Genomic DNA, 13,749 nt, shown 5'->3' with positions numbered 1-13,749 from the left:
CTTTCCTCCCTGAAAGTAAATAAACAGGTTTATTTGCAACTGTAATATAAGCTTTCCTGTATCTGGCAAGTGCATCATATCTTGAAATAATAGGTTGCTGTGTTCTGTAGGGAAACAGTGGATAAAACGTAAAGTTCAGAGACAACTGCAAGTCTGACACTTGGATTTCTCTTCTGAACACCCCCATGTGAACTGTACACAGGCTGCAGTCATTAGGCATGTGATTGCACTGCTGCTGGAGTTGGGAAGGAGCTCAAGCTGGCTTTTCAGTCTCTTTAAGCTGACCTAGGTGATAGTTACCACCAAAAGAGGTCATTAGAATCACAGGATCGTGTAGGTTGGAAAAGACCTTTAAGATCATCAAGTCCAACCGTTAATGTAGCACTGCCAAGTCCACCACTAAACCATGTCCCTAAGCGCCATGTCTACATGTCTTTTAAATACCTCCAGGGATGGTGACTCCACCACTTCCCTGGGCAGCCTGTTCCAATGCTTGATAACCCTTTCAGTGAAGTAAAATTTCCTAATATCCAGTCTAAACCTCCCCTGGCGCAACTTGAGGCCATTTCCTCTTGTCCTATCATTTGTTACCTGGGAGAAGAGACCAACCCCCAGGTTGGTTCTTTCAGGTAGTTGTAGAGAGCAATAAGGTCTCCCCTCAGCCTCCTTTTCTCCAGGCTAAACAACCCCAGCTCCCTCAGCCGCTCCTCATCAGACTTGTGCTCCAGACCCTTCACCAGCTTCGTTGCCCTTCTCTGGACACGCTCCAGCACCTCAATGTCTCTCTTGTAGTGGGGGACCCAACACTGAACACAGCATTCGAGGTGTGGCCTCACCAGTGCCGAGTACAGGGGCACGATCACTTCCCTAGTCCTGCTGGCCACACTATTTCTGATACAAGCCAGGATGCTATTGGCCTTGTTGGCCACCTGGGCACACTGCTGGCTCATATTCAGCCGGCTGTTGACCAACACCCCCAGGTCCTTCTTTGCCTGGCAGCTTTCCAGCCAGTCTTCCCCAAGCCTGTAGTGTTGCATGGGGTTGTTGTGACTCAAGTGCAGGACCTGGCACTTGGCCTTTTTGAATCTCAGATTACACTATGTCCCTGCAAACACACACCTAAAGTGAGCTGTGTATTCCTCCTGTTTCTTGTCTGCATGAGTGAGCTGCATGAGGGAGCTGTTTTCGCCAAGAAGATATTCCTAGGAAGATCACTCTAGCTCCTCCCTCCTTTGCTCTTGGCCATGTGGTCCTGCCTGGTTTCGTTTGAGGGAACCCAGGGAATCCCACCATTCTTTCCTGGTGCTTGTCTGGGACTGTGCTCAATCAGTTTAACTCATGAATCAACAGAAGTAACTTCTGATACTTTGCTTTCATGATTTTCTCAGGTTTTAGAAAGCTCATGGAAGGATACTGGCAGAGAGCACTGGAACTGGCACAGGTGAGAGCAGCAGGAGCTGGAGTTCCCCACATGGCAGTGAACCAGTCTTCACTGCCATTTCTTAAAGCCCAGCTGTGAATCCTCCAACTCCCACTGGAGCTCAGGTATTTTTAAAGCCTTATAAAAGGTATAAGCCTTCTGAAGCTTAGTTCCTCAAGCAGGGGGTACTCATCATGATAGTTCATTTGCTCATCATGATAGTTCATTTGCATTGAGTTCTGCAGACGAAGTTGTTTCTACAGACAGCATAAACCATAAGAGAACACCAATGCCCCTCTCTGGCTTACCTTGTCCAAAGGTTCAGCTAAGGTAAAATTCACATCAACATCAAGATGCGTTAATTAACAAATATACTCGGTGTCTGAATGTGAACGAGATGTCCATGCTCCCATTCTAGTCTGAAGAGTGGAGAGCCCTAATCAGCTCACCTAAAGGAGACATCTGTATCTGGTCAGCTAAGTAGCTCTTTAGGCTATTAACTGTAATGGTAACTTAGATCTACCTGACACAAAGATGTTTACATTCCTGGAGCTGTTTTCTTCCACTGGAGATCAATTCAGCTGCCCCAAAACATGGGCATCTACCATAATTCAGGCTTTTAGATAAGACAGAATCTACACAAGACCTGTGCTGTTCTGGACCAGCACCTGGAAGCCTGATTACACACCTTAAAATGGCACTGGATGTCTGTGTAGAGGAACTGAATCACACACTGATTCCCTTGGGAGGAAAGGGCTTACCCTTGTCTAGTTGGATTCCTCCAACAGCTCCCTACCTCTAGACTGAGAAGAGAGGCAGTAGTACATTACCAAGTTACACACTGGGAGACGTTCAAGATACGGCATTTTCCATAGAGACAGATTATCTGACATTTCTGAGTTCATATACTGCTAGGTTTTAACTATCACTACAAGTAACCATCGAGGTTTGTCAGAATATCTCATTTGTGGATTCAGCTGTAGGTGTAAATCTTGAACTAGTGCACCTTATTTATTTGCAACCACAGGCTGTTCCAGCCAAAGGTAAACTGGTCTGCTAAATTAGTAACATGTCTTGGCCAGTTCTGGGTACAGCATGTCCTATCTCCATCTATAAATTTAGGTCCATGCCTCTATTTTTAACTACATACATATCAATCAGTGAAAACACTGATCTCATTAGGCATTGCTTCTATTCTAAGGAAAGCTGCATTCTACTTTACTCAATGAGAAATACTTTATTTCTCCTAATAAAATCTCTGTTTTCCATTAAAAAAATTAATTATCTGCAATAAAACACATCGTGTCAGGACAGATCAAAGACAATACATTTATTAAACTTTGAGAAAAACAAACAAAACACTGACATAAGGAAAGTTAAATAGAAATTGAAAAGACACGTCTTCTGACCGGCGTATAATGGCTTGTGTGACCAGTAAAGTACCAAAATGACATTCTGAGTTTGATTGAGGTATTTAACTATTTTTGGCAATAGAAACAGAGTAAGAAACTTCTTCCAAACACACACATAGGCATTACTTGCATTAGTGTCTATCATCTATGAAATTTTATATGAAACTAAATAATGTAGCTGTTAGAAAAATATAGCAGCAAATTAGCAGAATATCTAATGCACATTTACCATAAAGTACGTGCTAAAATTAAAAATCCCACCCAATAGTTGGGCCCAGTCCTGTAGCCCTTGGTCACAAAGAGAGCATCAGTGAGTTCAATGGGAGACATCATGAGTCAGACCTGCATTCGCTGCACTTCACACACTTATGTTCAGGTCAGGCCAAAGAAATGAATGTCCCTATTTAGTTTCTAAGAAGAACCCTGGTATGATGAAACCACGGCCTAGGAAGGTAACTTCTGAAGCAATAATAGTTCATTGCAAAGCTCCGTCAAGTTCTTAATATATGTAAGAACAAAGAGCTTTCCCACTGAGTTTCAGTTTTCTCTCCTTTCCTGCTGAAAGTCTGCCTAACATGGTCAGAGGAGATGCTGTTAGGCTGCAAAAATACTTTTGAACAATACTGTATTCAGTTCCCTTGTTCCACTGAAGTCTTTTAATCCTGTTATATCTTTAAAAATGAACTACTGGCTAACTCCTGAAGTCCTTATTTTATTTTTTTAATCAAGACGCAAACTAATGGCGCAAACTAATAAATGTAGTGATACCTTTGGCTGTAGGAGGGCTTCAGAAGTTGGGCAAATGTGAAGAGATTATGCTGCTAAGTCACCAGAGCTTATTCATGTGTTCTCAAAAATTTTTAGTGAAAGTATAGTTGCACACTGTTTAATACTGTGGTCAACAAAATTTTGCTTATAAAAAAGTATATTATTAGCATTAACCAGAATCTGATGAAGAACAGAATAATTTGCCCAAATATTTTGTACATTTTAAAGTTTTCTACAAAACTTTAAATTGAATGTATATTTCTATTATAGTTACCATAAAAAGTAATAGAATCAGTTCCTTTAAGTTTCTACAATATTTCAAAATTTCTCTACAGGTTCTTTGGAGGTATAAAATGGCTCTGTAAAAATCTCTGTTTTCTTTTTGCTGCGAACAAAACTTTTATAAAACAGAAAACTCCTTTTTAAGATTGCAGCACTTACATTTCTTAGATGGGTCATCATAATTGAACTACAGTGTGTAATGTAATAGAAAAAGCTTATGTTTTTATGACTAAAATATTAAAATATATTTTATTAATTTATATAAATCAAAATAGATGTGTTATTTATTCAAGCTACTTTTGTTTTTCACCTATATGTTCAGTTCCCAATTACTGATATAAAGATCTCTGCCAACAGCACGGTTTTTACTAAATTCTTAGACTTTAAACCACCTGATTTTTAGCTTTATCAAAATGCATGATTTACTGTACATTAAACATAGCAATTTCAATGTTTAGTAACACAAAAATCAACACCCACAAGAACAAGACAGTCACTGCTAGTAAAACAGTCTCAAGACAAATTCATAGATAATATTTACAGAACACAATAGGAATATTTTGATGAATATTTTATGTTGCAACATTTCAGATAAAATTATAAGAACCACGAGAAACGTTTAGACTTCATTTTGGTTTCAGCATACAAGCCTGAGCTGACTCTCTGCTGTGAAATACTGCACACACCTAGTCAAAGAAGAGCTACGGCATGATTTTGTTCAGCTGGTCTGTGCTCACATAGCCACAAGACATGTTGAATTCCTTGTCTGGCACAGGTAGTGCAGTTGCATTGAGCACAAGGCCCTGTGGAGAGTGAACGATATGAATAGATGTATAGTCTGGGACAGGCATCTCTGAACTTGGGGTTTCTGCTACTGAAGCTCCAAGATTGACACCAGTAGTGGTAAGGCTCTCTGTGGTGAAGTAAGCGTCCTCGTTACAGCTTTGCTCCTGAACATGTGGCTCATCCTCGTCGTGGGAAGTGACAGCAATACATTTTTTCACATCTGCCTCACAGAAGTAGGCGTTGTCCATGGTGAAGTTTTGTTCTGTGCAGCCTTCACACTGTGCTCTCCCCACCTTGGATTTCTGCCCTGGTGAAAGTACAACACTGCCTGCTGGAGTAATATCACTCACTTGTGCGTAGAAGTCAGTATTTGTCAATGAATTGTGGTTACTTAGCTGGGTATGGACCGATGGACTAGCTGAGTTGATGCTGTCTGCAAAAGGTGGCCATGGGCGGCTATTTTCGGACCGTGTACTCACATGCGGCTGTTGGGTGTCTGTGTCGGCAAGGCTTGGAAGTGACTCATCATTATCTTTTCTATCAAGGCACAAGAGATCCTCTTCTTTTTCAGTCACCTTTTTGAACTGATCAATATCAGAGATGGCATCACATGTGTCGCTTGCACTGAAGTCTGTCTCTGGAATATCTGGTTCACAACAACTGGCCCGTCCAGAATCATCATCCTTTGCTCCCAAGCAACTGTGTGATTTCAGATGATCTTCACTCAGGAGCCTGTCAGTATCTGACACTCTGTTCTTTTCATCAGGGTCTTCTATGTCCAACTCAATAAACTCAACCCACAAGTCATCATTGTAGAGCTGTGTCTTGTAGTTGTCATGGCTGGCTAAGATGGAGTTCACTTCATCTAGCTTTCCTTTCTATAAAGCAAGAAAAAAAGAATATTATAAAGGAAATAATAAAAATGCTTGTGCTTTTTATGATGTTAAGTTAAGGAAAGGTAACTAGCTGATGTAATACTTGCAAGGGTTTTTTTTAATTATTTTATGAAAACTAGTTCTGTGGCAACTCCCCCCATGTCATAATTTTTTTCCTACAAAATTCTTCTGCCTGGGACAACAATTGTCACCTGCTACTACTACAAAGATTCCCACTGTAGATTTTAGAGCACAATATTACCTTCAAGAGATCTGGGTCAATTCCTTTAATCTTTGGAACTGGCACAGGAGGAAAAATCAGCATTTTTAACCTGAAAGAAAAAATGATGGCTTTTAATTGACAGTGGTCCTTTTTGAGGAAGTTAGAAAGAAGAGAGCCTTACATTGCGTTTATGCTTAATTACTTCAAAACTGAAATGTTTTAAGATTCCATTTCAAATAAGGAAAAGAATGATTGTTTTCTCTCATTGCAAATAAAAACCCAAGTTTTCTGCAGCCTTCCTTGTTGAAATTACATACATTTATGCAGGAATCCATTTTGGAGTCTGGTCTCTGATAATTTAATGCTCTATAGAAAAAGAGTAAATTCCTAGAGCTCTGTGAATAGTTTCCCTTTTTACATTAATTTTCAAAGGAACCTGATAAAAGCCTCAGTATGCAGAGTGACTTTCCCAAAATTTTTTTTTCAGGGACACAGTAGTCTTGCATAAGCCCAATAAATTTAAATGGGGGAATAGAAAAAGGGAGTTGAAGAGAAGAGAAAATTACTTTAGAACTAATAAATAAAACAGAAACACAACTGCAAAAATTTAGGCTGGTATTTTGCCATCTCTATGACACTTCTGTTTTCTGAATTATTAATGTAACAAGTAATATATAATAAAGACAGGGTTTTACCCTTGTAGAGAAAGGACTAGTAACTTGCTTCTGCATGTACATAACTGTAGAAATACATATTATTCTAATCCTTCATAAAATGAATTTATAATTCTTTGAGGGGACAAAAAAAAAAAAAGAAAACCCAAATAGAAGGATGATTTTCCATTAATAATAATCCAACAATAGCAGGTCATTTATACCTCCCTGCTTCTTTTGCAAACAGATAGACTGTAGTTCCCACAAGGAAAATTCAGCATTCTCTTTATACTGGGTTACTTGCCTGTTTTAGAAAGTAAGCTGTGGGAAGGGTAGATCCAAATCCAAATATTAGTTTTGCTGCATTGTTAGTGACCTTGGTGCGGTCCAGAGAGGATCAGAGGAGTCTTAAGGAGTGCTAGAGAGAAATTTAGGCACCTTCTGCTTAACTATGGAAGGCCCAAATTCCCCAGCTGTTTTTGTTTTTGGCAGACCCTCAAAGTTCTGCCCAGCAAGCCTCGGTGAGAGCCAGAAATCCAGTACTTTTCCACCTATCCCCTGGAGGGGCTGTGTTAGCTGTGCACTGTCTGGGCTCTCACAGTACCAGTTTAAGACTTGCACTTACAGTTGAATCCACAAATCAGCTATTCTGACAGGATTGGGCACTGCTTCTAACAAAACAGACAAAGGATTTTAGCACTCACTGCCTGGAGAAATCATTCAGGAGGGAGAATGACACTCTGCTCCTTTCTTAGCCTTGCATAATTCAAGCCTACATCTCCTAACTCTAAAAGAGTATGGCCTAACCCTATGGCATCTGTCCTAGGGAGCCTGGTTCAGATCTTGTGAGATCAAAATTGAGGAAAATATGAATTGGTATTTTTTCAGATAGAGGAGGAAACCAAGCCTGCATATTTTGCATTACTGGAAACCTATGCAGCCTGCTCTTCTGCAGAATACATTGCCAATCCCACCACCACATGCACCAGTTTGAAGGAAAGGGTACAGGCCCACAGGTCCAGAAAAACTTTCCAGATGAAGGGTCCTCAGTGGAGAAAAGCCTCCTCCAGCAGTCGTGATTAGCACGGAAGATATTAATAAGCTCTGATCAGAGACATGCTTCAGCCCTCAGGATCTTCTGTGACCAAGCCGCTCCTTGCTCAGTGTGCTGACCTGAGTGAGCTCCTGGTCCCACCTGAGTTAGATCCTGGTGTTCTTGTCCCATTCTGACACTCCAAGCTTTTGTCATGCATTGTATCAGGAGCCTTGCTCTTAACTCTGGGATCAGGATGCTATTGCAGGGAGTGGCTTCCTGGCATTAAGCTCTGCCAAAACATAGTGCTGCGTGCCTAAATTACTTTTTTAGAGCTGCTCCAACTGTACCATATTGTTTTCATTTCAAAGACTTGTCCGTAAGCTGGTATGTGCAAAACACCTGTGTTCATTTTCGAAGTGTATATACAAGACCACTGACAACATGCATGTGTGCACTGGGACTTGACCATGGTCTTGCTCCATAGTCTAGGACAGTACTGGTGTGACACCCGAGCTGAATTCTTCTGCCAAAACCTATCCCTGAACACACATATTAGGGGATGAATTCACTTTGAGACCATTTTGTCATCTTTACATGTGTGTCATTGTTTCATTTTTATAAATTACCATCTTATTATTTTTATAAATGACACAATCCTGTGCTTTGTTTTATTTTATTCCTGTTATTTATAGGAGCTGCAGTCTATCCACAGAGACCAAATACTCCCCTATGACTCAAGCTCTTTCCCTTGGCTCGATGAAGAAATAGTCAGAGATTAGTGGAATAGTCTAAGGACAAAAACAAATATATAGGCATATGTTTGTGTGAAACTTTTGAACAGTATGTGGGTAAAAATAGTATTTACAAACTTTGAATGGAATAAAAAACCAATCCTCTTCAAAGCCTCAGTAAATTAACTATGTAAATACTATAGAATAAAATGTTCTGCAGTCCAAAAGGAAGAGGAGCTGTCAACATAACCAGATTCCCACTGCTGAAGGCCCAGTACGTACATATGCCAGCATCCATGTAGCTTATGAGAACGGACAACAATCCTCAAAATAGTTTCTAGTCCCCCAGATTTGAAACAATTGAAGCACCCTATTTTTTAAGCTACAATACATAACATCTGACAAATAAAAACTCTCTACCTTGGTTGTTTAGACAGCAGGATTAAGATCACTGTTACGGCCAGCCCACATGTTCCGAAGATAACAACTAAGAACCATGGAAACTCAATTTCTGAAACAACAGAACAAAAACACGTTAGCAGAAATCTGCATCTCTGTTGCATCTTTAATTTCAACCTACTCTTCCACCGCCTGAGGATTCCAAAGTGGTAAAAACTGATAGGAGAATTTTTGGTTACTTAAATGTGAAAGTTCTGTGTTAAGCAGAAATAAAAATACCCTTTTAGTCTCAATAGTTTGCATTTGTGAGTCCACTGAGACTCCTTGCAAAAACAGACTGAGTTTTTAAGTATAAACGAGATCTTAGTACAGACAATGTATGTAGCAAAACCAGCCATGAGGAACATTCTGCCTGCTTGGTGCATGCTACCAGTAGTCCTGATGGCATATAATGCCGCAGACCATGTTACTGTTTGTTCGCCCAAGCTGAGAGAACATTATTAATAGCATACTAAATCATAGGCAAACTACCTCTTCTCTCACAGAAACTAAAATACGGTGGTGCCAAAAAGCATACTACTCCTCTTTCTAAAGGCCAAACATTACTTATGTTGTAAACCATCAACTGAAAAAAAAAAAATTCTCCCTTTTATTTACCTTGCAGGTGGCTACAGAGAATTCAGATGATTGAGAAATGCAATTTGGTAGGAATAAAGAACAATGCTGATAAATGAAATGTTTTATCTTTTAAATACTGGCAATTCCATTACACTTAAGCTGCCACTGTAGAATACAAAGTATAGAGAAATTTATTCTGGCTGTAGTCTTAGAATCTTCTCATCTGTTCCTGATTTTAAGTTTTCCATACAAACTTCACTCATTTTTTGGGCCAAGGAGTTCCGGACAGAAAGCTTTAGAATTCTATACATGAACATAAGTATACATCCTTTGGCGGGCAGGGTGGGGGGCAGAATTCAGGTACCAGTTTTAGCCATGTGCTCCCAGGTTAGATTTTGACTGGACATGTTTTCAGGTGTGAGTAAAGTCCTATCTGGATATGTCTGTGTTTGACAGGTCCCTGTTTATGGAGAACCAGTAACTCCTTGTCATGTCAGTGAGACCTGTGAATGTCCAGCTGCTTCAAAAAGTTAGAATATTGCATTTGAATTTAACTACTTTAAATTTTTAGTACACAGAAAATTTAAATTTTAATTCTGTGTTCCTAAAAGTGATATACAAAACAAGCAAGGAAAAAGTCTCTACCAAATCAGAACACTGCTGCTGTGTGAGATGTATGGATATGGATCAACTTGCAGAATCTGGGTTGTAGTGAGTGAAGAAAACTGTGCTTGTAGGATGGCCTTAGATTTTCATAGTATTTTAATTTTGTTCATATGAAAACCTTGACAACTTAATGCAGCGGGTGTTAATAAAATAATGCCACATGTCCAGAACATTAGCTGTTCATATAAATTAAGAATGAAAACTAGTAATACGATGAATTAAAAAGGGGAATCTAGCAAGATTTTGAAAGATAAAGAGTTTTTATTTAACACCTTCATTAATACCCTGGAAAATGAAATGAAGCAGCTTGTTAAAATAATTTGCTGAAGAGCTCATATTTTGAAGAGTTAATTTAGTAACTCAGACCTGAGAATGCTTTAGGAAAAGGCACTGTCTCATTCTTTTAATAGAAAAAATGTGGTGCACAATGGCTGTTTCTTCTTCTGTCTTTAATAACACTTTAAAAACAAGTACAAGACAGAAGCAAGAATCAGAAAAATGCTTACTGTGCTTGATAGTATCGGGCAGATCAGAAAAGCACATCATTCTGATATGAAACTTAGCCAGCAGTATAACACTTTAATAGAGGTGGCAATTCTTCTCTTCACTACCAGAGTGCTCATTTTCGACGATGAAGTATGAGGTTTAACTGTATTTTAGGCTCTATAAGATGTGCAACAGCAGTTATTATTTCTGATTCTTAAAGCTATCTGTACTTTTGCTTTCTGATGAGCTGTGAAACAGTCTTGCTGATTTTACTTCTGAACTTGGTATATGGAACTTGTACATTCTCATCTCACCAAATGATTTTCATGTAGTAGGCTGAATTATCAATCTATTCAAGCATACAACATCAACGGTCAGGAGAAAAAAAACCCTAACACTGAAAAGACAAAAAGACAGCATGGTTATAAAAACACTTTGCTGCACTTCGCTTATTTACCTTCAGCACAATGAACAAATTCAACACCTGTTTGAGAGAAAGATACGTAAAGGATTTCACTGAACTCCCCAAATTTTTCGGAAGTACGTTGTCTTGATCGGACTCGTATCTCATAATCTCTTCCCATCTTCAGAGAGTACAGTGGAACCATTGTTGAGAGCCTGGGTTCTAACTGTAAAGACAGAAGGACTGTGATTTATTTGTTTGAGTTGTACTGGCAATTTTACACTGCTTCTTGATTTCAGAAGTAAACATTTGAAGGCGTTTTTGCTACTTGGAACTGTAAGGATACCACAAGAAGAGTTCAGAGAAAATTCACACCATTTACTTTCGACTTACTAGCCATCAGGCTTTGCTGTGATTCAGGGGACCAAAAGCAGAGAATCCAACCTCTCTGTAAATACAGTCAGTGAAGAAAGGCAGCGGCCCCCAGTTACATGCCATAAGTAGGTGGTGTGAACATCTCCCATTGATCTTATAAAGTTGTAAAACCTTTTTACTGTTATAACACAACATTACTGACTTCACAATGCCAAAAAACTTGTTAAAATATCATGGGAGTCTTAAAACTAGTGCAATCTCCACTACAGAATTAATTTTAAGAAGAAAAATGATTTAAAGGCCTTCTAACCAGATGTATTGCATCTTACAAATGTATTTATTTGGGGAACACTGCATAGCTCCCGAAATCTTCAACTATAAATAAAATGTGCTAATGGAGACTCTGTGAGAGCTGGCATCAGATTGTTGTTCTTAAGACTTCTATATTAAGTATTAACTGCAACATACTTAGATACTGCCGCGTATCAAACTATGTAGGATGTCACATTAGAGGTCTTAATGTGTTAAATCTCTCTCTTCTTCTATAACTCCTCTAAGAAGATGTATTTTAGCTCCAACAGCCCAACAAAAGTATACAAAAATAAGGAAAATGTGCTCAAAATAGAAATCCATGTGGCAGATGTTATATTCTACTTTTACTTCAGAATCAAGGATGATACTGGCAAAATTTGTCATGGGCTAAGAATTAAAACACCTGGAAAACAGCAACCATTGGGCATTTGAAGGAAGCGTCAACAATACAATCCTATAATCACTGTAGCTGTGTAATCTAAACTTGAGACACATTCTGTTGGTAGCTACGATCTGTGGAGTTCTCTGATCCCTGGTGGCTCCAGACTCAAGTTCTGAGAACCAACCAGTCAGATTTTGGAGGAGGCAGTGATGACAGACAAACTGCTTTTCTCTGCTAGTGGCTGAATACAAGATCGTGGAGAACCACTGCTCTACACCACAAAGGTTTTTAACATGTGAAGACTATCCAGTTGGAAAGTGTTGGGAAGGCAATACAATATATACTAATCCAGTTTACTTATTTTGTGCTGTGAAGCCACCAAGAAATAGTACACTAAAGTTTTACAGGTAGGGGTTTTTTTGGTTGTTTTTGTTTGTTGTTGTTGTTGTTTTTTCTTTTTTCTGAGACAATTAGTGGAGATTCTTAGGGATGCTGGACCACACAAAATTTTATGTACCCCAAATAATGGTGGTACTTGGAAAAAGCAGTATGCAGGCTAAATTAGAGCCCTGAAAAATATGAGGCAAAATTACTGTAGCTGTGTACCTGAAACTGCAAGAGTTGCTAATGAACAGATAATTGATTAATGGGCAGGATGTCTCTAGTCCATCAATGAACTAACAAAACTTTATGTAAGACAACTGGATGGAGCAAGACGTATAGACTGGGGAAGGTTCAGCATGAACTGAATAATGAATAGCATTTGTCATATGGATTAAATCAATTAAAAGGCATATGAGCGAGACATGATTAAAGATAACTAATAAAAATGCATGACAGCATATAGCAAACTCATTTAAAGTATGTGAAGGGGAGCCTGGAACCAGACTGCTGGGTTGCTGGACTTACTGCATGCTGTTCAGTCAGTGACACAGAGTGATGCTTGTGATTGATTGCCATACTAAAGAAACGTGTGACAAACCTGCTGTCACACTGAGCTGTGTGATTGCGCTGCCTGCATGAGTCTGGCCCTCTGAGAGGGGGTTAACACAGACTGCGGAGCAACTGTTTGTCACTATTCAGCTGGAGCCCCTGGGACACTGAGAGTGCTCTCTGGGACAGGGGCACCAGAGGCAGAGGCTGGTCCAGGCATGACAGGCAACACAGCAACCAGGGCAATGGCTTTCACCAACTTTAATAGAAAAATGGTGAAAACTAGGAGATGGGTAGTACCAGGGAAAGGTTCAGAGGTACCCTGGGTAGGCATAGCACAGGGTTGGGCACCCATACAACACCTGGAGATATTAGGCTGTTTATCCAATGCAGCGCAGGCAGATGAGTTTCGCACCCCTCAAACTGGTAAGCACTGTATCTCAGCCACAGTGCTGTCTGGACACAACGATGGTGTTCAGCTCTGGCGTTAGTACTCCGTGCTTCCCTGCCCTAAGCGCACTTCACTGCAGTGTGAATGGTCCTTTTCCAGCAAAAATTCAATAAGATAATGAGAGCCAGCAGAGTCCTCCCTGGTCCAGCCCTCTTCACTGAGGACTGAGCTGTGATCACCAATTTCATCCCATATTAGGTGGATCTGGGCCTGGGTTGTTTGTTTTTGTTTTTTTTTTTTTAAATAAGTCAAAAGATCAGGCCAATCTAAAATATGATAAATAACTAAAGGGAAATTAGACTTTTAAGATTCCCTATCACGTATACATTTTTAGGCACTTCATAGTTAGACACTTCACTACGAAGTCATCATTCTTCACTATTGCTCAGATGATGTGTGTTTTCACACCTTGTTTGAAAAACACAGCAGCCTCACCAGGTCTGTGTAGCTATTGCTAGTCATTACTAGTGAACTTAGATAGACATAAAAGTGGACAGAATTTTAGTCTAGTGAATGTAATGGGCAACACTTCAAGATA

The 13,749-nt window shown here is 39.6% G+C and overlaps 1 protein-coding gene across 5 annotated transcripts in view; it reads right to left on the bottom strand.

Moving 5' to 3' along the window:
- Positions 1–2,725: 2,725 nt before the first annotated feature.
- Positions 2,726–13,749, bottom strand: part of GHR (growth hormone receptor) — a 134,010-nt gene continuing 122,986 nt past the window's right edge. For all 5 annotated transcript variants that reach the window (XM_075488332.1, XM_075488334.1, XM_075488328.1 and 2 more), the window contains 4 exons: positions 10,813–10,984; positions 8,607–8,697; positions 5,806–5,875; positions 2,726–5,546 (listed from right to left, as the gene is read on the bottom strand). In XM_075488332.1, coding sequence (XP_075344447.1) covers positions 4,584–5,546; positions 5,806–5,875; positions 8,607–8,697; positions 10,813–10,984 — 1,296 coding nt within the window. In that variant the 3' untranslated portion in view covers positions 2,726–4,583. The remainder of the gene's footprint in view (positions 5,547–5,805; positions 5,876–8,606; positions 8,698–10,812; positions 10,985–13,749) is intronic.

The sequence above is a fragment of the Mycteria americana genome, chromosome Z (assembly GCF_035582795.1).
Source record: "Mycteria americana isolate JAX WOST 10 ecotype Jacksonville Zoo and Gardens chromosome Z, USCA_MyAme_1.0, whole genome shotgun sequence".
In the NCBI taxonomy this organism is placed as follows: Eukaryota; Metazoa; Chordata; class Aves; order Ciconiiformes; family Ciconiidae; genus Mycteria; species Mycteria americana.
This window is presented reverse-complemented; position numbering and strand designations above follow the sequence as displayed.